Here is a 25,587-nt window from a genome sequence, read left to right as displayed (position 1 = left end):
ATGCTCCCCCAGGGGCTGCAGGGGGGTCTCTGCACCCCGATGCTCCCCCGTGGGCTGCAGGGGCACAGCTGCCCCACCCTGCTGTGCCCCATGGGCTGCAGGGCCTCGGCTCCCACGCCTGGAGCACCTCCTGCCCCTCCTTCTGCACTGCCCTTGGGGTCTGCATTGCTGTTCCCACGTTCTCACTCCGCTCTTCCCTGGCTGGAATTCTTTCTGCACAACAACCTTCTCTTCTTAAATATGTTATCCCAGAGGCGTTACCATCACTCCTGATTTGGTCGCCCTTGGCCAGCAGCAGGAAGTCCATCCTGGAGCTGGCTGGCACTGGCTCCATGGGACAGGGGAAGCTTCTGGCAGCTTCTAACAGAAGCCACCCCTGTAGCTGCCCCGCTACCAAAACCCAGCCACAGAAACCCACTAGAGTAGGTTAAAACAACCATATAAAAATAATACAGGACGCATGTAAACTAAAAAAGGATTTGTCATGTAGTTATAAAAACAAATGCACAAATATCTAAACCTGTATATATATACAATTACAGGTAAATACAAACTTTCTCCCTTCATATGTACATGAAATGTAGTGTTTGTGAAAGGTTCTAGGCAGCTCTTACAATTAGCATCAGAAGAAGTGTCAGTCAAAAAATGGCATAGTTCTAAACTCCTGAAGTTTTGGCTGTTATAAGTACCTGCATTTTACTAAAGAGGTCTTTTTAGTACAATCATTTTTTATTCATCATACAAGAGGAAGATGGCCTTTGCTTATTTTTTGTGTGCATATTTTTTTTAAATGCATTTTCCAGAAGTCACACAGAACTTCTAGGATGCTTCTGCTTTTCCATGTTGAAAGAGAACAACATTGGATTTACTGGGTTTGTATGGGCTATAAAGACAGGATCTACTCCGCTTTAGCTTTCTCTCTTTTTTTTCTTTTCTTTTCTATACATGCTTGGAAAACTCTAGAATTTGTATTGTTGCATGCTTTGTCTAAAATAATGTAATAGAAAATTAGAACAATAGGTTGGAAATATACAGCAACCAATACATAGTAAAGCTAAGAACCTTTTGGTCAAGAGTCAGAACATGAGGACATCTTTCCCTTGCACAGTTCAAAAGCACATAATGGATTTCAAACTTTTCATTTCTAAAAGGTACATTTAACACAGGATCTATTTTCAAGCAAGAGTGCTGATATTTTTATCTTTACTGTCTTTAAGTAAAGATGCTTTTCAAAAAAAAGACAGACACTGGGATGGAATTACAGGAGAAATCCCACTGAAAAGTCTTACTTGCTTACAAGATAGGAACAATTTTCTTATTGTAAAGATTCTCTTCCATTAGCTCCTCAAAGCCTTCATACTTAAATAATACAACAGTCATCTTTGGAATATACTGTGCAAAGATTCTGACTATTTCTATTTATTCTTATTTTTACAACATTAAAAAGGAATCTAAGTTGTTCTCTAAATTGCTGAGATAACAGTCAGCTCCTGGGGTGCAGAGCCACCGATGCAGCCAACATTTCTATAAACCAAGAGGCTTACAATGGAGAGACAACTCATAGAACAGCAAGGTCATCAGAGGCTACCGTTTTTTATTAATACAGATGCCATTTGTATAGAATACATACCCTAATGTAAAATTAATTAGCTATCTGGCAACCATTAAGCAATGGTCTTTGAAAACTCAGAAAGGAGAAAGCATGTCTCCAAATACATTTTAAAAGCAGCAACCCTTTGTTGCACGTTATTGGGATTCAGGTATCTATGAAATAACTAAGGCTTCAAAAATGAGACATTAAAAAAAATGGAATTTAGGCAGAATTGTGGGCTTAGTGGAATCAGGATTTCAGCTCATAAGAAGTTGTGATAAAACAAAAGGGATAGCTTTCAAATGGACAATAAAAGGAAGCACTATTCTGAACACACAGAAAGAATCTCCCACAGAAAACCAGGGCAATTAGAGACAAGATGCATACATCAAACAACAAATTACATCGCAGGTGGTAAGCTGGTGAATGATAATAGCTAACTGGGAATTCAGAAAACCCTGGGTAAAAAATAAAATCTGTATTTTCCCTTACTCGAGAATCAAAGAAACTAAGTTTATCTATGTCCATTCCAAACTTCAGCATCCAAGCTCACCCTATCCATTTCCACAAGGAAACAGGGAGAAGGAACAGGGTGCAGAACAGGAAACCCCACTGTTCCCTGTTGCAACTTCATCCTTATGAGCACTTAAACATACAAATCCTGGCAGAAATACCACATTTCCCATTCTTTTAATAAGAAACGAAAATGCTGTAGTAATTTATGACACAATGAACAGCTTCTGGTGTTAAACATGAAATTATTTAGACTACATTGTAAAAGAGTAGACACATGCTACTCTTGGGTAATTAGGAAGAAATAGTGGAATTTGATTTGAATGTAGAATTCCGAATGTACATGCAGTTGACTCTTGCAATAAAACCTTCCACAGCCTGACGAGTTCTGCTCCACCACGTCCCATTTTGCATTGAAGTTCTCCACGTCATCCCCTCAGTTTCTGAGATGGGCAGACCAGAAGCACACACAGGATTCAAGACACCAGAACATCATGAATTTATGCAATAGCATAATAATATTTATCACCTTGTTCTCAATACTGCTCCCAAAGGATCTCACTACCCTGCTCATCTTCCACCACGGCTGAGCAGTGAGGTGACATTTTCAGTATCTCTTCTCTGCATGGCAATGGCTAATTTGGAGCATTTGTATATGTACCTACCTTTTTTTTTTCCCACCAGGGAAAGGTACTTTATACTCTGATCCTCTGTTCTGCCTCACTACTTTATAAAAAAACCTACCAATAAAACCCACTTGAATTTCCATGAGATGAGTTCACCGAGCAGTGACAAGAAATTCTAAATTGTTACAATAAAATGTTTATTTTTGACTAAATCAAGATGAATAATAGGTAGCCTTGCCGACAGTAACATTCCATTTGTTTTCTGCTAGAGAAGAAAGAAGAAATGGATCTCCTGCTAGCACACTATAAAATACTTGCACATATACCTTAAATGGCTATATAAGGTTTGTAAGGAAGTGGGAAGACAGACATTTGGTTTTATTGTTTTCTGAACACGATCATAAAAAAGAAAATAAGAAATCAAAGTAAGAAATGGAAAATCTGAAGAAGTGAAATCTTGAAAACCTGTGGTTTAGGTTTAGACACATTTCACCCTGATAAGAAGCTCCCCAAGATTAAAGAAAAACCACATTGAACAAACTAGGTCAAATGCCTAAAAGTTCAAGAATCACTGTTGCTTTTTCTTTACATTTAAATATTATTTCCCTAGTCTTTTAAAGTGTGTTTAAATTGAGTAGACATGTCAAATTAGTAAAGAATATTACAATTATCAAAACCAGCTACTAGATTATTAATATGAAGAGTCAAAATATGGTTTTTACATTGAATTTTCATGACCTATATACTAGTGAAATATTAGCCATATTGACATACTCAGAAATTTCAAAACAGACCTTTATCAGAGCCTGATAGTAAAATGGCAATATACCTGACATACTCTTAATTTCAACTGGATACTTTGCTGCAGTTTTGTGGACTTGCTTTTGAAAGCCAGGTTATTTGTGTCATTAGCAATGTGCATCTTTAATTCTAAAACTTGCCAGCAAACTTTGAGCCCAATTGTAGAGAAAGGCGTTAAATTCAATTCGGAAAGGATCTAGACAAGAAATTCATTACAAGAGTTTGAAGATCTGCATATTGCATATTTAGAGATGCAAACAAAAATTTCCACATGGGAGAAACCACACTTCATTGTCAAAAAACGCTCCTGTGCTATCTTTATGTTGGCAAATTCATACCATCCAAAGAATGAACCCTTCTGCAAGGGAAGCTTCTCACTGAGCAAAGAGCTGGCACATCCACACCACTCAGTCGTCAGTAATGAGGCTGAACTCCATGAAGACCAGATGATTTTTCAGAACTAAAACTTAGTAAGGATTGTGCATTGACTACCTTACAGACTCTGGGTAATTCTAAAATTTAATGGTGCATAGGAGTGCAGAGGAGCTTCATTTCTGCTCCTACAGCTCAGAATTAATCTCTCAAATTTTTGCAATGAAACACACACCAATGTAAGCCCATTTTTAAGACTAAGGGATATCAATTATTAAGACAAAGCCTCAGAGGAACAAGAAATGTTTCACAAAATCAACAAAAATGTAATACTGTGCACATGGGAAAAGCAGTGTTGAAAAGCAAATAGCTATACCCTCATCTGCAAGAACCAAAACATCTTAAAGGTGTTTCTCCCTACTGGATTTATAAACCAGAATAACTAGTTTATGCACTGTATTTCTACAGGTATGCAGTAACCTGGTCTGCATGTCACTCTCTTATCCACTTATTTATATATTTATTTACTTGAGGAATCCAGAAGAAATTCCAGATTTCATAAAAGATACAGTAGGGCTGTGAAGTGCAATGGTGAGTCAGAGCACGGGTCCATATGCTGGGATCTCATCCTGTTCTGAGCTCTCTCTCACACACAGTACTTCACACATGCCTGAATTATAACACATACCAATATTTTTTAATTGGAACATGCTAAGCAATGTGGTCATCTTGATTATTACTATGGGATATTCAACTTCTAATACAATCCCTAACTTTTTCACAAACTAATTAAGCATCAAGACAACTGGACTTTCATGAGGCGCCTTAATTTTGTCTATTGATTTGTACATTTGTAAACCATCAGTTATTCCAAATGTCTCTAAGTAGTTATTGCTTTTCTCAGCATAGTAACAAAGCATATCATTTCAGACAGAGAGCAAATAAAGCCTTGAACTACATGGGATGTGCCACACTGAAACAAAGCAGCTACACAGTTCCAGCTAGACTGCAGCAATGACATTAATATTGATAGAGAAAAGAACAACACACCACTTCTGTGAAGTTCTCAGCTTCTATAAATCATAGGACATTCACTTAGGAAAATAAAGAAATCACACACAAGGACACAATCTGAAATAACTGAGACCTTGTCTAGCAATTGCCACTGCCTAATTTACAGTTTTCAGGAGAGATGCTTGTTACCATTAAATCTTAAGATACAGTTTTATTTTGTTGTAAAAAGCTGAATATGGTCCAAGCACCTGCACTGGGCCAGAAAAGAAACCCTAAAGTAATATGTACCAATTTTTTTTTATATAGCAGTATAACAGGGTAGGCTGCTTTTTATCCATCAAATTGTGAAAGCTGCACACTTCTATCAAGTTGATATCAGAATCTCATCTTTCATGTATTTTCAGCAATACCTGCAAGTTTTATTTTGCAGAAATCTCAAAATCACCAATACAAAAAGTATGAAATAGACCTTTGGATGAAATTTTTAGCCAACTTCCATCATGGCTTCATGAACTTATATTGGTGATAAAAGTTCTAAAGAGTTTTGGTTTCCAGCACTCCATGATGCTTTAACTTCCACACAAAAAAAGAATTGCAAAAAAGCAATATATACCCCATTTCAAACTAGCACAAAATCTGTTAGTGCTATTGCAATGTAGTAAGGTGGAATTGTTTCTAAATGAACTCGCATGTGTGACAGATGTGTCAGTCTGCTGATACAAGAACACATAAAATCACAGTTAAGGTTTTGTAGCAGAGTTCAAATATAATGAGGACAGGACATACATTAATTCTCTGCACCTATCAGAGATGCAATGAAGAGGCTTTAAGAGTGCTGGAGTGTGTATTACAGGTGATAGGGAAGACACAAAGATTTAGCATACTTCTCCCAATTTTCTGTTTACAAAGTTAGACATAATTGAGCCATTAGGTTTCCCTTCATGTTTTATGTACAACTTTTTAAGTAAGAAAATGCTGCTAAAAGGATAGACTCCAGTACATTTTAAGCTTTTGGCAGAGTTGAGATAGAATTTTGCTTCTTACTGAAAGTAAACAGAATCTTTCAAAATCATAGAATCATTTAGGTTGGCAAAGACCTCTAAGATCATTGAGTTCAAGCACTAACCCAGCACTGCCAAAGCCACCACTAAACCATTGTCCCTAAGTGCCACATCTACCCATCTCTTACCTCCATGGTGGTGACTCAACTGCTTCCCTGGGTAAACACACATCATACTGCAGGAAAAGACATGAATCTGACAAAAACACCTCCCTGTTTGCAACTGCCCCAAGAAAGCCTGTGAGTGCTGACTGACATTCTTAAAAATGGATGTCTAAAAACTGACTTTTAGGTATTTAGGCATCTCAATTAGTAAATGTTTTATTCTCTCAAACTACTGAAAAGCTAACTTCCCCCAATTAGTTTAAGTAGGACAAATGGGTTCTCAGCACTCTAATTTTTTTTTTTAAAAAGAGGAAAAAGAAAGAAAAGTAAGTCTAATTCTTTATGTCACTCCTGTGTATTAGTCTTCAGTTTACTCCTTTAGCCTCACAAAACTACTGTGGAACTTTTACATGGAAGGTAGCGATCAAATTGCTTTACCCCTCAAAGTGTGCAAATTCAGCATCATATATATACTCTCAATAGGCAGAATCAATTTTTATTTGAAAGCAGAAATGGAAACTAGTGCATCATCATTTCCTAGGGCATCTATATTTTTCCCTAGAGAGATTGTACCATAATAGTGATCACAATAGACAGTACTTTTCTTATGAGACCTGACAACATCACAACCTGAGTTCCTTTGGCTGCATCTATACCTTCTTACATCAGCAAATCAGGGCACAGTATGAAGATCCCACTGCTGAGACAAAAGATGGATCAAACTGAATTTATATGCTGTACATTGCTGAGTCTTTCACAGCTAAAAGGGGATTTAAGTAGAGGATTTTCCAAGAAAATTGATGATGATGCAAGAACCTTATGACATAATTTTGGGGGTAAAGAGGCAGTAAGATGAAGTCCCTAAAATCATCAAACACCACAGAAAGCATTGGAGAAAGACACTGGAGATTCAGGGCAGGAGCCCCCAGGGCACGAAGTCAAATTCATTTTCGGGCTCCCTTTTTTGTGTTACCCAGTGACTGATGCACAGAGTGTTACCCAAAATCTCCCTGCTGTATTAACAGGATACTGCACTCAGCCCTCGGCAAAGCAGGAGATAAATGAGGAAGAAAGCACAACACCTGGTGTGAGGAAGGTCTGCAAATCCAATTTACAGAGGAAGGGACAATGAAATTCTGGGCTTGAGTACCTAGTACTGATGAGACAAATCCACACATATGCACCCAGTGAGACAGAGAAAGAGGGGCTAAATGACCACAAATTATGAAGGAAGCGCTAAACTTCCAGAGGAGGATCAGAATGTTTCCCCAGAAAGAGTGAGACAGAAGTCAAACAAGAGAGAACTTGAGAAATGAGAATCAAGCAATGGTGAACTCAGAAAGAACAAATTTCATGTTAACAAGAAATAACCTTCACAAAACATGTGTGGCTATGCATATCACATGCTAATGTACTGCTTAAAATTTAATTCCAGCATTTATTTCAGGGAAGAAAAGCAGGATTATATAGAGCATTCCAGTTCAGAACAGGGAGCAATGATGCTGTTAGCTACACTGAGCACAGATCTTCCTGCAGAACATGCTCAAAGAAGAAAGCACAATCCAGGGGTGAGAACATCTGGCACAGAGTTCCACCCCTCTCTCTCATTAACTGACTATATGACTTGGTGACTAAGATACTTTCTCCACCTCTTTTGTAAAGAAATGGTCAGCAAGGTGTTATGTCAGAGAACAACTCATCTAATACAATGAAATTTTTTACCAACAGACAAGAATGGGAAAAAAGACTGAATTTGGAATATTTGAACCATTTGAAACAAAAGATTGTAATCTAAGAGAAACCTGACATTTATTACTATTGGGTGACAGAAAAACATTATGACATTTCGGGGCTAATTTGCATGTACAAAAATCATCAAGACACAATTTGAAAAGGGTTGCTGATAATTACAAACAAGGAATGGCTGAAACAAATCTGATAAAAGCCAATTGGGAAGGTGACAGATGTAAACTTACTGTCACAGGTTAAGCACCAGACAGACAATCACTGTAAAATTATTTGGAGGAAGGTGCCAGGACGTACATGCTCAGCCATCAGCTCCACAGAATTCCAAGAAATAAAAAGATCAAATTAAGTAAACACAGAATCACAGAATATTCTGTGTTAGAAGGGACCTACAAGGATCATCGAGTCCAATTCCTGGCCCTGCACAGGACAACCCCAAGAGTCACACCATGTGCCTGAGAGCATTGTCCAAAAACTTCCTGAACTCTGTCAGGCTTGGTGCTGTGACCACTTCCCTGGGGAGCCTTTTCCAGTGCTTGACCACTGTCTGGGTGAAGGACCTAAACCTCCCCTGACAGCTTCATGTCATTCCCTCTGGTCCTGTCACTGGTCACCAGAGAAAGACACGAAGACGTACTTTACACATCAAATAATATTTCTGCTCTAGATACTCTCTAACCCCTGCAAAGGCATTTTGTGTCTTCATCGACTATTTCCTAGAAGAACACCCCTATACAGAGAAGAACAGACAATGTTCCTGGTTCCACTGCCCACCCCAGTCCCACAGGCAGGGGGAGGAAGGGAAGTGATATGTCTTGCACATAGTTTTGATATAGACTGTAATTTCAGTCCTTCTAACATCTTCCATTTAAGGGGCTCAAACCCAATCACGGTCATTAACAATCGGCATCTCGTGTGTCACTGCTTTGCCATACGACAAATCTCTGTGAGCAACAGCAAATACTGTCATGGTAAAAGAGGAGCATGCCTTTCCAACAGATCCCTGAGCTATGCTGCACAAGTGCTGAAATCAGCACTAAATTAGCATTAGAGTAATTAAGTAACTTCTCCCCATAGAAGACTATGGAGCTTTTGATTTTTACTATTCCTCAGAAAACCTGAACACAGACAGGGCCTGCAGCATCATGGTGATAAATTCCCCGGAGGAAATCTCCTACCACAAGCTCCCATGCATACAGATGGGATGGATGTCAGCTAGGAGCCCTCCATCTAATCTCCATCTTACAGCAACTGAAGCAGGATCCTTATGCATAACAGTCACAAGCACTCCAATGCCACAGAAAGAGATCATTCAATTAATACGTTAAAAATTATCAGCAATTTGAATAGTTAAATATTAACAGTTTAATTTGGAAGGAGAAAAAAAGGATTTCTTTTGATACTAATTTGACCCTGCATCCTTAGGTGACAGCACGAGGAAAATGCCAGGTGAATAAAATTAGTGTAACACAACAATTGCCTGGAACCAGAAATTGAATTTCAATGGGATACCTCATGCTGCTACAACCCAAGGAAGTCATCTTGTGGGGCACACATCACTGGGTTCGCATGCAGTTTAGAAAATTAGGAAGATAAACACGCATTTCAAATATTTAACTAGAGGCAAGATAAGGTCATCCAGGAATAACCTTATAGTTGAAAAATTATACATATACAGTATTGGGTTTTTTAGCTCTTCTGTAGTGAGACAAAAGTAATCTTTTTCAGCCAGAAAGAGCTTTTCTAATTGATACACGTTCAGCATCCTAAAAAGTATTCATGCTGGGAAAGATGAATGATTTGTCACCAAGTCTTGTCACAAGTCTTGTCACCAACACTGGCAAAACTGCTGTATTTCCATAGAGCTTATGGAAAGCAGCCATGTAATACAGAAAAAAAACATCAACATAGTTATTAACCCTATGAGAGACCTGAATGAAAATGCATAGTTCCTATTCCTACTCATAATTGGATGTAAGAATTCCAACAAGGATTTTGTCTCGGTGTGGGCCTTCGGGAGCAGTCCTGCACAGCTCAGCAGACCCCTGCTGGGGGAATGACAATGAGGGAACATACAAGAAGGAAATAAGCTTCAGAAGCTCCCTCCTTTCCTTTTCACCAAAAACTGTGAATAAATAACCATGGCATAATAAAGGGAAAATATATCTTACAAGTGGGGTATGTTTAACATGGACAGATGATGGCCTAAGATGAGCCTGTAGTGAAGAGTCAGCTGCACCTTCTAAACTTCAATGTTCCTCTGAAACTTCACCAACCCCCATGGGGAAGTGGCACATTTGGACTGGGTCAATCAATGGTTAGTTCCAGACCCAAAATAATTTCCATCCTTTGTTTCTAGCACAAAGAACAGTGACAATTTTAGCTCATGATCCTATTTTTCATTTGTTTTTTGAACAATTGGGGAAGATTCACAATTTAGGCTTGTTCTCTTTGAAATATTTACTTGGCATTATTAAAGCCTGTGACATTGTGTTGTAAGACTTTCAAAACGCTTTCAAAAAGAAGGACTTATTATTCTGTGATGCTCACTGGGTGCCATTTCTTGCTTGAGAAGGTACAATGTAGGTTTAATAATAATAATAATAATAATAATAATGCTGTCAAAAGATGGTTATTAAGTACAGCAGGATTACTACCTCAGTCTTGGATGGCCTTTCTCATTTTCTGTGTAGGCTGGAAGGGATCACCACATCTTAGGTCAATGCTGGTATGATAACCATTGGGCTAAACATAAAAATAAAACAGAACTAAAAGATGATAAAGAATGGGGTGGTCTTGAATTACGTGTATAAAAAAAGAAACTTTGTAACAGATTTGTATCAACTGTACATAGAAGGAGAAGCCAGCATGCATAAGATACAGACTAGTTCACTTGCCAGTAAGAAAAGATACAAGAGGACAAAGACATGGAACATAATATAATAGCATGCTAATAGCTTTAGATTACCTGGAAGAAAAATAACCAAACAAAAAAAAAATTAATGAGTAACAAATGTAACTCAGTTCTGGGGGGGGGAAGATAGCTAATATCGGGGCTCAGAAAGCACAAACTGAAATGAAAATTGAGACTAAGTAGAATATAATATTTAACAGTATTTTCTGTAAAGCCAAATGTAAATGTATACTTCATATGATAAATGAAAACAAAACCAAAAAAAAGCAAGAATGAACACAGCATTTTCTCTGGTCAAATCACGCTTACTTTACTATGTAAGTACCCACTGAAGAAATGACCCATACAAGCATAAATGTCCATCTGCTACTGATCTTCCAACCATACTTCTCCTTACTGTAAACTCAAAATGTACTGCTCCTCTGAATAAAAAAAGAGGAAAAAAAAACCACTTTCCTTGATGTTACTCAAATTTCTTTTTATGTTCAAGCTCAAATGCTGAGTCAAATTCACTTGCACGTTTAGCAACGCACAGACTTTTAACAGGTGTTTCCATCTCAATCACAGTTGTTCATGTCTCTCCAAGAAAAATTGTAATTCTTATGAAGTTTTTCACATTCTTTCCAGTTGTTATAAAAGGTGAGGTAGCATTTAAAAAGTGGAGGAGAATCAGGAGCATCACTGTCTGCACCAATTCATAAATGTCAAGAAACTACAGAAAAAATGGAGATGTCATCATTATACAATGTCTGAAATCGATATTTCACTAAGTCTAAACTTTCCTGCCCTCCCTTTGCAGTTACACACAGTTTAAGGGTTATCATTGGAACAATTACAGACAGAAAATGAAAAAGAAAAAACAAAAAAAGATAAGTTCACAGACATTTATTTACAAGAGTATAAACCCCTGTACACATTTTGTGTACAATCTGCGCTTTACTGTAAAAATAAGGTAACTGATTCACACAATTACTAAGATACTTAATATACTCTTGAAGTATCTTGAAGTACTCAAGTGGAAATATCTTAGAACTCCAGTTATTGTATTTGTTGTTAAATATCCTTTGTCTGTTATTCTCCTTTAACTGAGGGTAGATTTAGATTAGATATTAGGAACACTGGTGCAGGTTGCCCAGAGAAGCTGTGGCTGCCTCATCCCTGGAAGTGTCCAAGGCCAGGTTGGATGAGGCTTTGAGCAACCTGGTCTAGTAGAACATGTCCCATGCCCATGGCAGGGGGGTTGGAACTGGATGATATTTAAGGCCCCTTCCAACAAAAACCATTCTAGGATTCCATGTTGCATCTAACAGATTGGTTTAAATCACATTAGGTTCACCTAATCTAATTAGATTAGATATTTCATAATAACCTGACTGCTTTTCCAGACACAATTTTACTTTTGTTGTGTCTAAAGTAATCACATTTTCATATTAGAGCTTAGAAAGTAAGGACATTGAAAAGAATGTATTGTGGCCAATTGAAATTATACCAACAAATAGCATTTGAGGGATTTAAACAGATAGCAGCAATTATCCTCCTCTTTGTAGAGCATGAAAGTGATAAAAATTATTATTTTTCCAAGATCACTATAATATTCATGTATCTACTTAACTTTCTTCCTTGTAAGGTCCCATTTGTTTTCTTTAGAACAGAATAAAAAGATGTTAAAGATTACAATTATTCAGTACTTATGAGAAAATTAATAGCAGCTACGACAAAGGTATGTAAAATGAGTAACAGAATGTAGAATACTGTCTCACCCAGTATTAATAAAAAGGCTCTCTTGCTTGGTGAAATTAAATGGGGAAAAAAAATCAGGGTGGACAGATGTAAACAGTCATTTTACAGAATGGATCTAAATGATAAAATACTTTAGACGGTATTGAGTTTAAATCCAATAATATTCAAAATAGTAGCCCCTTAATGAACATGAATAGTCTTGCTAGCTAAAATTTAATTATGAAATTATTGATTCTTATGGTTCAAGGCACAAAGTGATCATTAGATGGAACCAAGGAAAGGGATTCCTTCTATGATCTATCATAGTTGCAGGGAGGCCTGTGTTTTCTCTGAAACAACCAATTTTGCTGACAGAGAATAAGTACTGGGTCAACTGCAGGTGGAGATTTCAGGTTCTAATAAAAAGGCAATTCATTTTTTCTGGGGGGAAAAAAAAATATGGACTTTAGGCTGCTATCTGAAGGGTCAGGTAGGAGTGTATCCAGGATTGCTGCCTATAACAATGGGCCTTCCTGATTATGCTGCTTTAATTATTTGTTCTTCATGAGTTCAGCTGATAGAAGACCAAGTTTACACTCAGTTTGGTTGTGGGAAGAAGGAAGAATGGGAAGTTGGCCTTCTTGCCCTCATCTGAGGCCAGCTAAGCCAGTCTGTGCAGCAGCAAGATGATGACTCAAATTCACCCAGGCAGGGGTCACACTGGAGGAGACTGAATCTGCACTCCATACTCTTGTTCCTGCTGATTCCTGACTAACACAGAAAGGGCAGGTAGTGTGGGTGAATCATGCAAATATAGACATCATTGAAGGCAAAAGGGTGGATACACTGCCATGATTCGATGTGCATTTTTCTATATCAGGAGGCATCGAGCAAAAAGATGCTCAGAGGGCTGCAGCACCTCTCCTACAAAGGCTGTGAGAATTAAGGTTGTTCATCCTGAGAAGAGAAGGCTCCAGGGAGATCTCAGAGCCCCTTCCAGTACCTAAAGAGGCTACACAAGCATTGGAGAGGGACTTTTGACAAGGGCCTGGAGAGACAGGACAAGGGGCATTGGCTTCACACTGACAAAGGGAAGGTTCAGATTACGTATTAGTAAGAAATTCTTTACTGTGAGGGTGGTGAGGCACTGGCACAGGTTTCCCAGACAAGTTGTGGATGCCCCATCCCTGGAAGTATCCCCATCGGTGGTTCAATTCTAACAGCAGCAACAAGAAAAAAGTGCAAAGGAACCTAAATTCCCAAATGCTATATACATCTTGAGCTTGCAACAGTTAGAGAGCCCAGATCTATGGAGAGAAGTGTCACTTGGACTGTGGATTTTGAACTTTCACCAAGGAGTGGAATAAATCTAGTTTCCTAAGTGTGGAACACACAGGCAGAGAAACAGGGAACTGAATGTTGGTTTAATACATGTAACTACCCTGGTTCCTAGAGAAAAGATGCACTTCTGTGCCTGACACCGCACCCCAAGCTGGATGGGGCCACAGCACGGAGGCAGACGCTGCATCTATTGACATCCACAGCACAGTGCCATGCTCCTCAAAAGGCACACACCAGTCCAGTTCAGATCATAAATGCCCTTTTCTCTGGGATTTCATCACAATCTCAGAAATGTGAGGCTCCCTGTGCTGTTGCTGGAGCTCTGACACATCCCATGAGCCATCCAAGCACCTCGGAGCAGGTACAGCACCCTGCTGCTCACAGAGGGACTCCCACAGGGGTGCCAGTCAGCCCACAACTCCCTGCTCCCTTGGGCCACAGGAAGCCTGCAAGGGGTCTCCACTGCAGCACCCTGCATGTGCAAGTTCTTGTTCCCAAAGCTGAAAGAGTACTGATGATGAGGTAGTAATCCTGCTTTTCCCCATTCTGTTATGAAGCTCATCCAGACAGGAAAGATACTATTTACCTTTTTCTATTTAAAAATCACTTATAATTGACAATTTTTCATCATGCATCATAGGGTTTGTGGGGCTCTTAAAAGCATGCAGAGTGAAGTACAAGGGTAGAGCATTTCTTGAGCTTTGTACTGAGCAGACAGTACTGGCACATTCAAAAAAGTAACTTTTTACGTTGTGGTGCAATGAGATTACATTTGGAATGTCTTTGCTTTATGGCAAAGCCACATTTGTGGCCTAATTATAACACAGGACATAGTTCAGGATTGGATAAATAGCAAGGAATGCATCTGAAAGCAAGTCTCAAAGATCAGAGGGTTCCTGTGCCCGTTTGTGGAGCACGGGTGCCTTAAATATGCACATTCTTAATTTACTGCTTGAAGAAGAATTTGCTATGTCACATGTTCCACAGAATACCACTTTCAACATTTGTGCTATTTTGAAAGCAAAATAGACAACAACAAACAAGCAAGCCAAAAACTAGCATAAAGGACAAATGTTGGTAGTTCAGCACTATGAAAGATTATATACATTGAATTTTGTGAAATAGAACCCTACATTATGAGGAGCACAAAGCAGACTAAGCCAAATCCCTAGAATCCTGAAAACATGGAAACTTTTCTCTTTCATAAATAAATAGGAAAAATATATTTTTCCTTTTCAGGCCATTAAGCTCCCTCTCCATAGACTTCCTTATCCTTTGCTTGGCAGCTCTTCTGCTCTCATATGGCATACAAGGAAGGCCTTCCCCAAAACACCTGATTATCTCAGTCTAGCAGCATGAACTATATTTTCTAAAAATGAACTTTATTTGTAAACACTGAAAAGAAGAAAAAAATCTAAGCACATAGAAATCGCAATAGACAATTCTAATGGGAACACAATTAGCAAGGCTGTGTCATTCATCTGCCCAGCTCTGCCCCACTTCTCTGACAATGAAGAATAAGAGCTATTTCTGTGAGAGTCATAAAAATCCCCAGTTTGAGCAATTATTACACGCAATCATGTAACTAAATAGGAAATTTCATACTGGGAGGCAAAAAGCCTACAGTAGAAAGCATGAAAATATTAACTACAAAGTGATAGATCAAAGCACCTCCTTTTCTCCCCATCCCTGTGCTATTCCCAAAGGCTATATTTCTTAAGGGCCAAGCAAGTCTGCTTGCCGATGTCAGCTGCTCTACACCTTTTAAAATTATTTCACAAACATTTCAGAAAGGCAACACTATACCAGATTTATGGTTATTCACTTATGTTTACAAATCCAGAAATAAATTTAGGAATTGAGGATTATCTAGGTTATCAGACACACTAGCATTCACCTGCAATATTACCCATAATATATCTCAATGTTCTTGCTCATAGACAGAACATAAAGGTCCTCCAAGACCAGAATGAGACTATCCAAAGGAACAAATCACACTGCACACCTTCAGAGGTAGAAACTTTGCCCCATCCCCCATCCCTTAACACACACATTTCTGCTGAAAAAAGCATTTTTTAAGTTATCTGGGAAGATGCAGAGCCAGCAAAGCAAGAGTTGGACGATCTACAATGCATGTCTAAACAGGGCTTACACCAAACCCCAGCCACTTCAAACAAATCACAGATGTCCATCACCGAACCAGGGTCCTAAGGTCTTTTCAGTTTCTAAGGTTGCTCAGAAGGTGATTCTTTGATCACTTGTATACAGTAATAGACACTCAAGAATCAATAGCTGTTAATAAAATATTAGCTTTCTCCCAATCAATATGAACACAACTATGAAATATTCAGCACAGGTATGAAAATGAGATCACAACAAAATGAGAAATGTTAATATATTGTCGCATTGTGTATAAAATGTACATTTAGATTGAAGAAAAAGAAAAAAAAACAACCAAAACCTACTAAAGCCTTTGTCATACATATTCCTCACTGTCAAAAAAGCCCATCAGACATAAGCACCATGAACTTTATGGAAAATTTTCTGTTCAGCTTAAAAAGCTTTATAGAATTCCCTTGTTTCTGAAGTAAAAGCCTTACTCTGAAAATCATAAATCCAAGGAGTAAGGACAATGGCAGAGCAGCAAAGTGCTGCACATTTCACAGATGTGTCACTTCTGACTCGGCAGACTATTTTCATCCACCATGACACACTGCCTTTCATGAGTTATACACTTGTCAAATCCAAATAAATACATTGCAAGCCCTCGGCCTTTCTAGAGGTCTAGTGATTGCATCCCTGATCATCATCGCTCCTTAAACTGAAGTGGGAGGACTTTGGCACTCCCATGTTCCAATGTGAATGGGCTCCTCCTCCTCTGTGTGGGATTCCTTTGGAAGAAATATAGCACATGTGTGTGCCACACTCTGCACAGTCTTTGGTCACATAAGACTGCAGATACACACAGGCATGGTGGAGGAGCATTTGAGCCTGTTTTCCGAACATTTTCCAGAATAATAATGCTCATTATTACTCACATCAGACAAGCCACAGAATCTATTCAAGCCGCAAAAGCAAACTCTATAGAGAGTTTGTACCTGGTCATTAGTCATCCACCTGACATCTCTTTGTCTCGCTGAACAATGTGTTTGGACAGAAAAAGAGGACACAACAGGGCAAACAGAGAACCCCTGTCCAGAGTGGTCAGCACTGGGCCTGGCTAACCAGCCTTTGGAGGCAGACATTAACACAACCTGGGACTCTGAGAGTCAATATGGGAGGTTTAGGCCACATCTATCTGTCTGACTTGCCAACCTCACACACACTGCACCTCCTCTTACCTGGGACCATTCTTTAAAGCATCTTCCTGGACACACAACAACAATCTGGCAACTCAACATGAAAAAAACTTCTGTAAGACACCAAAAGTCTGGGATCAAAGACCCAGAATTTTCTGAAGAGAAAACGTGAAGTTATGAGGAAAACCCACTAAAAATAGGCTTTTGAGTTTCAGATGAGAATAAAGCACATTCACGAAAAGATATTTCAAATATTAAAAGGCACTGCAAATAGAAATGTCAAAGTATTCTCCATGTTCACTGAGAATATGACAAGAGGTGACAGGCTAAATTGTGGCAAGGGAGATTTAAGGGAGCCATTAAGCAAACCTTTCTTAGAATGGCTGAGTAAGGGGGGGACACACACACACAAAAAGGGGATTCAGGTATTTCCCTCACTGAAGTTGTTTAGGGTTTTTTTTAAGAATAGATAAGACAAAGGATGTTTCAGGATCCTGCCTTGAGGGGCAATGGTGAGCCTGATGCCCTTCCTTGTGATTCAGCTACTTCCCTGGTTTATAGGAGAGTTCAATTCCCTGTCTGAAGAACAAAGAGTTTGTTACAAACGGTTCTAAAAACAGAATACAGACTGGGACATTTTTTACTTGTTTGGACAAAGAAGATGACAAACCCTAGCTGTTCGAGCTCCAGAAAGATCAGAACTCAACTGAGTAAACTCTTTCCCAAAAGGAACTCTTTAAGGCACTCAAACTTACAGTGGAAGCAGATCACTAAAACAAATTAGCTTTTTGCTCCCAGCCACTGACACTGATCCTGCAGCTGCTGCAGGTTCCCACTAAGAAATCAGTGTGGTGGCTCTCTCTTTCCATCCCTCACTTCACTGTTTCTAGTATTTTCTAGATTTAGGAATCAAGAATTCTTGGGCCATAAAAATGGATTTAATCCTTTTGTATCAAGGAGAACTCCTGCAATAAGAGAGCTCAGGACAAATGCTATCAAGGTGCTTGTCCTTGCTGGTTCTTTAGATGGGCAGCTTCATTCATGGATCTTGAACAAGTATTAAATCGATACTGTTATTTTTAAGCCTAAATTTAGTGCTTAAGTTTATGCACAAGCATGAACGTGCATAGGCAAAAGAATTTAAAATACTAAATTTTTGTGATAGCATATACACCAGCACAAAAGGCTGCAGCTAAGAAATCATGTGAAAATGCTAATTATGCCTAAGTCAGGAAATAAAACCATCAGCATGATTTGCGGTCAGCTGTTTAATTAATTTTAGTATTAATAAAGTTACAGAAAATCAATGTGTCAAAAGGACTTGAAAGGATTACCAACTGCTCTGGACAAATTAGCAACACTTCCATGCCTAGAGCATAGGAAAGCACAAAGATGTTTAATTAAACTATTTACCAGTGAGGAATTTAAATCACCGTAAATATTACATTTTTAGTACATTTTTTTCCTCAGATTGAAAGCACTTAGGAGCAAATAATATGCAGTTTTCTAATGGCATTTTTTTAAAGGAAGGAGTGTAAAAAATGTTGCAGTTAAACCCAGTAAACCCAGAAAATGAGGGTGAAGTCAGGAAAAAAAGAATGTAACATGGCATTTAAAATTAGAGGACTGGGGAATAATTCAACTCCAAAGTAACAAAAGATGTTACAAAACTGCATAGAAAGAAGATCTGTGATATGAGGGCCATGTGGTTACTCAGGTCCCATGCACACTGTGCTTCAATGAACTGCTATTGTTTCTTGTGAAAATGTCAATATCTATAAAAATAAACCTTACTGTTCACTGTTGTTACAAGTCTGTGTTTTTCCCATTTCTAATTTTTCTGACTCTTTACTAGACTCTCCAATGTTGCCACTGTCTCAGCATGAGTTTGGGCAAAACACTCCACCTCTCTGTGCCTCAGCTTCCCTTTTCCAAAAGAGCAATTAAATACTTACCAGGCTTCAGGGGATGCATTGAGAAGCTACATTATCTATTTTAGTACAGCATTCTCTGACAATACAAAAGAATCATCCTCTTTATAATTATTAAAAACAGAGCTTCCCTGTGGCAATAGTGCACTAGTTATCTCTCTGTGGACTTACCTAAAGCCAAAATGAACGTGATTGAAAGCTTTCTCCTGAGTTAATGGGGTTTGAGTCAAAACTCGGGTGACTGTCAGTCAACTGATGTGGAATTGCTCCCTTTTTGTTTTGTTGGATTGATTTAATACTGTTCTAGTCTTCTGTTGACTTGTCCTGCAGAGCAAAGAAATGCTCTCTGAGGCAGGCAATACCCACTGGTGCATAGATTACCTGCTGCTGAACTTGGCCAACAGCCCTCTGAGGGACTTGAAACGAATGTTTCTGCATTTCAAGGCCCCCTGAACTAAAGGACAGTTCCCTTCACAGTTCTAGTAACGGAGGTGCTATTGACTGCAGTTCAAACAAAAGAGTCCTACTTAACACCAGGAGCCAAGTCCTGCCCTGCTCTATCTATACTTGACATAAAGGATCTCAGGAAAGGAGAGACCAGCACAAAAATACTTTGTGCCTGCTGAGTTAACACAAGCACAGTGTCATCTGTTCAGGTTGTCTTAAGACCAGTTTCCAAGTGCAGTGAGAAGACAAGCACACAGATCAAGATTCAGCTCCTAGAAGGTTAATAGGTATCTTCAGTGTGTAGTGGACAGGGTGGATTCCAAAGCAGGGAATAAATACTGGTGCCAAGTAAAGTCAGGGGGTCCAGATCTGCCCGAGGCCCGAGTCAGACCCATTGTGCTGAACATCTGATACCTAATTTCTAAATGCTGACAATAACTATGACCCCAACCCAATTAATATTTTCATAATTTTCTCTGAAAAGTTTGGTAATTTTGCTGAGTGGTGCCTGCCAGAGGTGGGATGAGATGTGGGCACCTGAGGACATTATGAAGTTCAACAAGGCCAAGTGCAAGGTCCTGCACCTGGGTCAGGGCAATTCCAAAAACACATTCTCTCTGGGCAAAGAATGGATTGAGGGCAGCCTTCAGTAGGAGGATTTGGGTGTGTTGGTGGAGGAGAAGCTCAACACAACCCAGCAATGTGCACTGGCAGCCCAGAAAGCCAACCATAACCTGAGTAACATCAAAAGCAGTGTGACCAGCAGGTTGAGGGAGGTGATTCTGTCTTCTGTCCCTCTACTCTGCTCTGGTGAGATCCCACCTGCAGTGCTGCATCCAGCTCTGGGGCCCAAACATAAGAAGGAAGTGGACATGTTGGAGAGTTTAGAGGAGGCCGCGGAGATGCTCAGAGGGCTGCAGCACCTCTCCTATGCAGACAGGCTGAGAGAGTTGAGGTTGTTCATCTTGGGAAGAGAAGGCTCTGGCATGACATTCCAGCAGCCTTTTAATACCTAAGGGGGGTCTGTAAGAAAGCTGGAAAGGGACTTTTTACAAGGACATGTAGTGACAGAAAAAGGGCAATGGCCTAAAACTGGAAAGAGAGAAGGTTTAGATTAGAAATTAGGAGGAAATTCTTCCCTGTGAGGGTGGTGAGGCCCTGGCACAGGTTGCCTAGAGAAGCTGTGGATGCCCCATCCCTGGAAGTGTTCAAGGCCAGGCTGGATGGGGCTCTGAGCAACCTGGTCTAGTGGAACATGTCCCTGCCCATGGCAGGAGCAGTGGAACGAGATCATCTTTAAGGTCCTTTAGAACCCCAACCAACTATAAAAAATTATGTAGTGCTAGGCAAGATACTAACGATATCCTAAGATCTAAAGAGACCACTTCCCCAAAACATACCCGAAAACTATTCTACCACAGACCTACCTTCACTGCTTGTTGACACAGACTTGTGTTTTCAGCTAGCAGACAAGTCTATCAATTCCCCAAATCCAGGCCATCACAAGAACAGCAGTAACATTTGTTTACTGACCTCTGTGAACATCCAAGACCCTGCACAGTACTTTGAAAGTGCAAGTGCCACACCAAAAACAATGCTATTGCTTTCTTGAATGCTAATTTAGTTCAACAAAAAGAAACAGTGGGAAAGAGGGTCAGTAGATTAGATTTCAGAAAGAGCACTATCTTTCAAAGAGTGACCGTATCATCAATGGGCTGCCTGACAGCTTCTATTCAGGTCTTTTACAAACACAGCCAGTGATTCTGGATGTGACAGGCCAGTAACCTGCCCTTCGGGATTGCCACTTCACTGTTGTGAAACTTGCTGCATTATTAGTATTATTACGGGGTCAACTACACCACCTTGAACCTGACAGGTAAACTCCAGCCACAAAAATATAAAGGCATCAATTTTAGTGATAGCAAACAATTTGAACGTTTGTTCTAACCACAGGAGGAAATTTCTGCAGTTGAGTTGCCTTTCACAGACAGGGGAGGGGAAGAAGGGAAGAGCAGGAGAAAGGGTTTCTCACTTTTTTTGCATACTTTATTGAGTGAGTTTTGCATACTTTATTGAGGCATTTGCATACTTTATTGAGTGACAGTGGGACATAGAAACTGTATATTCTAGTTTCAAACTAGAAAAACTCATATACATGAATTTTGAAAATCATACCAGAGAACAGATGCAGCCCATCAAAAATAAAATTATTATATTTTTATTAAGTAATCTATAATGCTTCAAAAAGCATAAAACAAAATAATGCACCTCTGAAGCAAACTCCCAAACTGCTATGTCAGAAGAAAGCAACCCAAGAGAACTTATTTTACAACAAGCAACCAGGGTAAAAACCTGTGAGAGTCAATCAAATGCTTTAAATCAGTAGATTCCAGCAAACAAGAACATCTGGAGCAGCAAATCTTGCTGCCAGTTTCGGAATGGACAAGACTGTGATTTACTTGAGAACAGATAAACAACCTGTCAGTGTCACAGGAACAGACTGAAAAGCAGGTTCCTATTCAAAGGTAACTTTTCTTAATAAAACTGTCTTTCACTCAACAACTTAGTTAACATTCAGAGCACAGAGCTCTAGAAATAGGTAAGCAGAAAAACACTGATGTACCTTTGTTGGTGAATAAAGGTTGAAGTTATTACTAGGCTGACTAACCTGTCACAACATACCTCAACACACCGGGTCTTTTGCTTATGTGAGACTGAACACTGATAAATTATTGAAATAGTCACTACTTAATTTGAAATCATAGTTAGGAGTTTCACATAATTGGAGACTTAATCCAGAATATTGTTTTAGTCACTCTGTCTCTATGACTGCATTTTCTATGCAATCAGCACAACTTCCAAGACAGTAGTTTCTTACTGATAACCACAGAAGTTCCTACTTCACAGTTGGGAACAGTTATTCAAAAATTGTTTGGGGAAGAAAGGTTTCAGCAATGTCAAAACAGCAAAAATTAGTTTAATTTTAGAAAGATTCAGTGTTTTAAGAAAAGGCATCTGAAGCAGTGTATTTAACATTCAGGAATATCTGAATGAATTTCATTTTGCTCAATTCAAATTGACATAGCATTTCAATAGTTACTCCATTTCTTTTTATAAAGATAAACCCCTCAATATCAAATATTTTATTCAGCTCAAAAATTATTTCTGATTTACGGCTTCCACATACAACTGCTTTCCACCTTCTGAAAGCTGCCAGAGCTGGGGGATCAGACACCAAGGCCACCAAGCACATTCCTGCCCAGCAACACACAGAATCTGCTCAACAGCGGGTGATGACTTTGTGCCTTCATGAAGTAGACTCAGACTTCCCAAAACATGATAACTCCTGCTCTGTGGAATAACTCTGCTTTAAGGTCAACAGTGCATAAAATACATGCAATGCCATGCATGTGCCTTAAGCACATACATTTGAAACTTCTTAATCCTTGTCCTGAACCCATCAGAGTCTGACCCCCCACACACAGTTGTCATCAGAACACCAGCCCATCTCAGGCTGTCAGATTTCTCTCCAAATGTATGGTTCAATGACAAGAAAATTTCTCGTTTATTTTGTTTGAATAAAGAGTAATAATTTTAAAAAACTGAATAATAGCTACAATTTATTTCACTTGTGCCTTCTAAACACTCGGTTTCAGTATAAGGGGGAACTAGTTGAATATTTGCTGCCTGTTTCTTTTTATTTTTTTTTAATCTTTGCTATTATTGCTTAAAGTCTGTATAAACATAATGCAAAATGCAAAACAGGATTAGTGCTTCTATTCCACAATACTTAACTACAGTTGTTATTATTATAACAAACCATCATTTCTAAATACACCAGGCAATGAACTAAGTTCCTCCTGATCTATGTTACATGCTTGCTGGGTTTTTTAACCGTGATGTCAAAAATGAAGTCTTTTTAGCAAGACAATAAACCTGCAAGAAATAGTTATCTCCCTCATTCTATTATTTATTCCCAAGTCTACTCCTGATTTTTTTGTGTGTGTGCATGCATTTTAATTGGATGCTCACCCATTACTGTCAAGCAAGTTATCTTACTACTTCACACTTTTTTGGTAAATCACAAATACCTTGCTTTCTAAACCCTTTGCATGCCTAATGATAGTGTCTTGCTGGAAAGAAAGGATTATTAGGAAATCAGTAGTGCATCTATTGAAAAGTAAGTGTCAGATTAGCAGGAACACTCTCCCCATCACTGTGAAGGCTTCTACCTCACCCAGTAGACATGTTTAGAACAGAATTGAAGGTCTGAAGCTTTAAGGTCTGCATCTGTCATGTGATATTATAAAAGATCAAGAAAAACTCAAAAGAGACAGATTATACAGAAATAATGACTCTGGGCAAAATAAAAATCAGCTTCCTGACAGCAATTTAGTACCAGTCTCTCTCAAGAGGACTTTCCTACAATTTTATAAACTACATAATCTTAGCTAAAAGACATGTTGTCATCATAAAAGTCAACATTTCCTATGACCTTCCCTAATGATAACGTGCATTACAATGTAGTTATTCCAGGCTGGAAATCATTCTCATATGGAACACTCCTGTGCCATCTTTCCACTTGAGAAAAAAGCTCACCATTCTAAACATGGTATTGTGCCAAGCTGATATGTCCATTTCAACAAACCTGCCTGATATTTTCCTCCTTTGTCTGATCAAAATAATCCATCAAAATAATCCCAAGATCAGTCTTTCTGGAGTGTTGTGATTCAAGATGTTATCCAAGATAGGTAGAGCTGGGATGAGCAGTTCAGCAGCTTCTCATATTTTTCTGAGACTGCCAGAGAAGGTCCCTTAGAAACCCCTAAATGGAAACGAGACTTACCTACCTTCCATTAAGAATTTTTAGAGATAATTTTGCTGATAGATATTAAAAAAGATTTATTGTCTAATGCTATCACACTTGCTCCATTTTCTGAACCATGTGTCATAATCTTTGAGACATTAGTTCTCAGCATTAACAACAATTTCCAAACCACCTAAAAATAAGTGGTTTGGAGGACTTTATACATTTTCAGTTTTCCTTTTACACATTGCTCTCAGCTCTGTCCAGAAAGCTTCTCCTCCTGGATAATTTCTCATGTCTCAACCCACTGACCAGTCTCAAACCACAGCTAACAAAGTGTTATTTCTTCCCACAGCCCGGGCAATCCGATCTCAGCCTCCGCACCTCGCACAGAGCCAGACGTGGGGCACAAAGGAACCGTGTCCTGGCTGACAACAGCACTCAGTGGCTGCCCCACAGGCCTTCTTCAGCCACCTTCCAAGTTAATTCCAAAGGGCTCACACATAGGAAAGGTACCTCATACCACATTTATCTCCCTGCTTGCGCCTAAATTTTACGCTGGCAAAGGACCAGCTGGTATGTGGCATTTGGGATGGAACAGGGAGTACCCAGAAGCTCAATAACACACACAGCACATGGAGTACAACAGCACTGTTGCTGCACCCGAGAGCTCACCTGTACAGGAGAAATCATCCACACGGACATATCCCGCGACACAGTCACAGCGATAGGATCCAGGCAAGTTAACACACACGGTATTGGCATGACAGTAATGCATCTTGGCAGCACACTCATCAATATCTGCAGGGAAGAACCACCAAAGAAGAAGGTTACAGTCAGTGAAAGGACATTGGAGAAAATAAATTCCATTTACAACTCCAAAGGCAATCAGGTTAAACACCAGCATTAAGGAGCAAGGAAAATTCAGCAAAAAATATTCCTTAAAATAGAGCTAAAACACCTGTATCATAGTAATGGGCTCCTTCACACTGTTCTTCTTGAAACACTTTTTTTTTTAACTCTGGAAAAGTACCGCATCTGTTTGGATTTTTTCCTACAATGTTGAAAAACAAAAATTGATGCAGTTTTCAAACACATAAAATAGTGTCAGAAGTATGCCATACTGAAAATCCTAACTCTTAATGCCATAGTAACTCTGTACAGCGTGGTATTAGTTGCAGTGCTGACGTGGCAATGTTTGTCAGGACAATGTAGAAGCAGATTCAACTGCTCAGTTGGACAGTGAGTGCTCCAGACCTCTGGATTAACCCAAGTACTCTGACAGTGCCCTGTCCCTGAAA

The 25,587-nt window shown here is 39.1% G+C and overlaps 1 protein-coding gene across 2 annotated transcripts in view; it reads right to left on the bottom strand.

Annotated features, from left to right (window-relative positions):
• NELL1 (neural EGFL like 1) overlaps positions 1 to 25,587 on the bottom strand; it is a 277,760-nt gene that overhangs the window by 114,170 nt on the left and 138,003 nt on the right. For both annotated transcript variants that reach the window (XM_027732486.2, XM_027732482.2), the window contains exon 13: positions 24,962 to 25,087. In XM_027732486.2, the coding sequence (XP_027588287.2) occupies positions 24,962 to 25,087 (126 nt within the window). The remainder of the gene's footprint in view (positions 1 to 24,961; positions 25,088 to 25,587) is intronic.

This window comes from Pipra filicauda, unplaced genomic scaffold, assembly GCF_003945595.2.
Source record: "Pipra filicauda isolate LSUMZ 115617 unplaced genomic scaffold, ASM394559v2 scaffold45_size4122338_pilon, whole genome shotgun sequence".
NCBI lineage: Eukaryota > Metazoa > Chordata > Aves > Passeriformes > Pipridae > Pipra > Pipra filicauda.
Note: the sequence above shows the minus strand (reverse complement) of the source record. Positions and strands in the feature narration are given on the sequence as shown.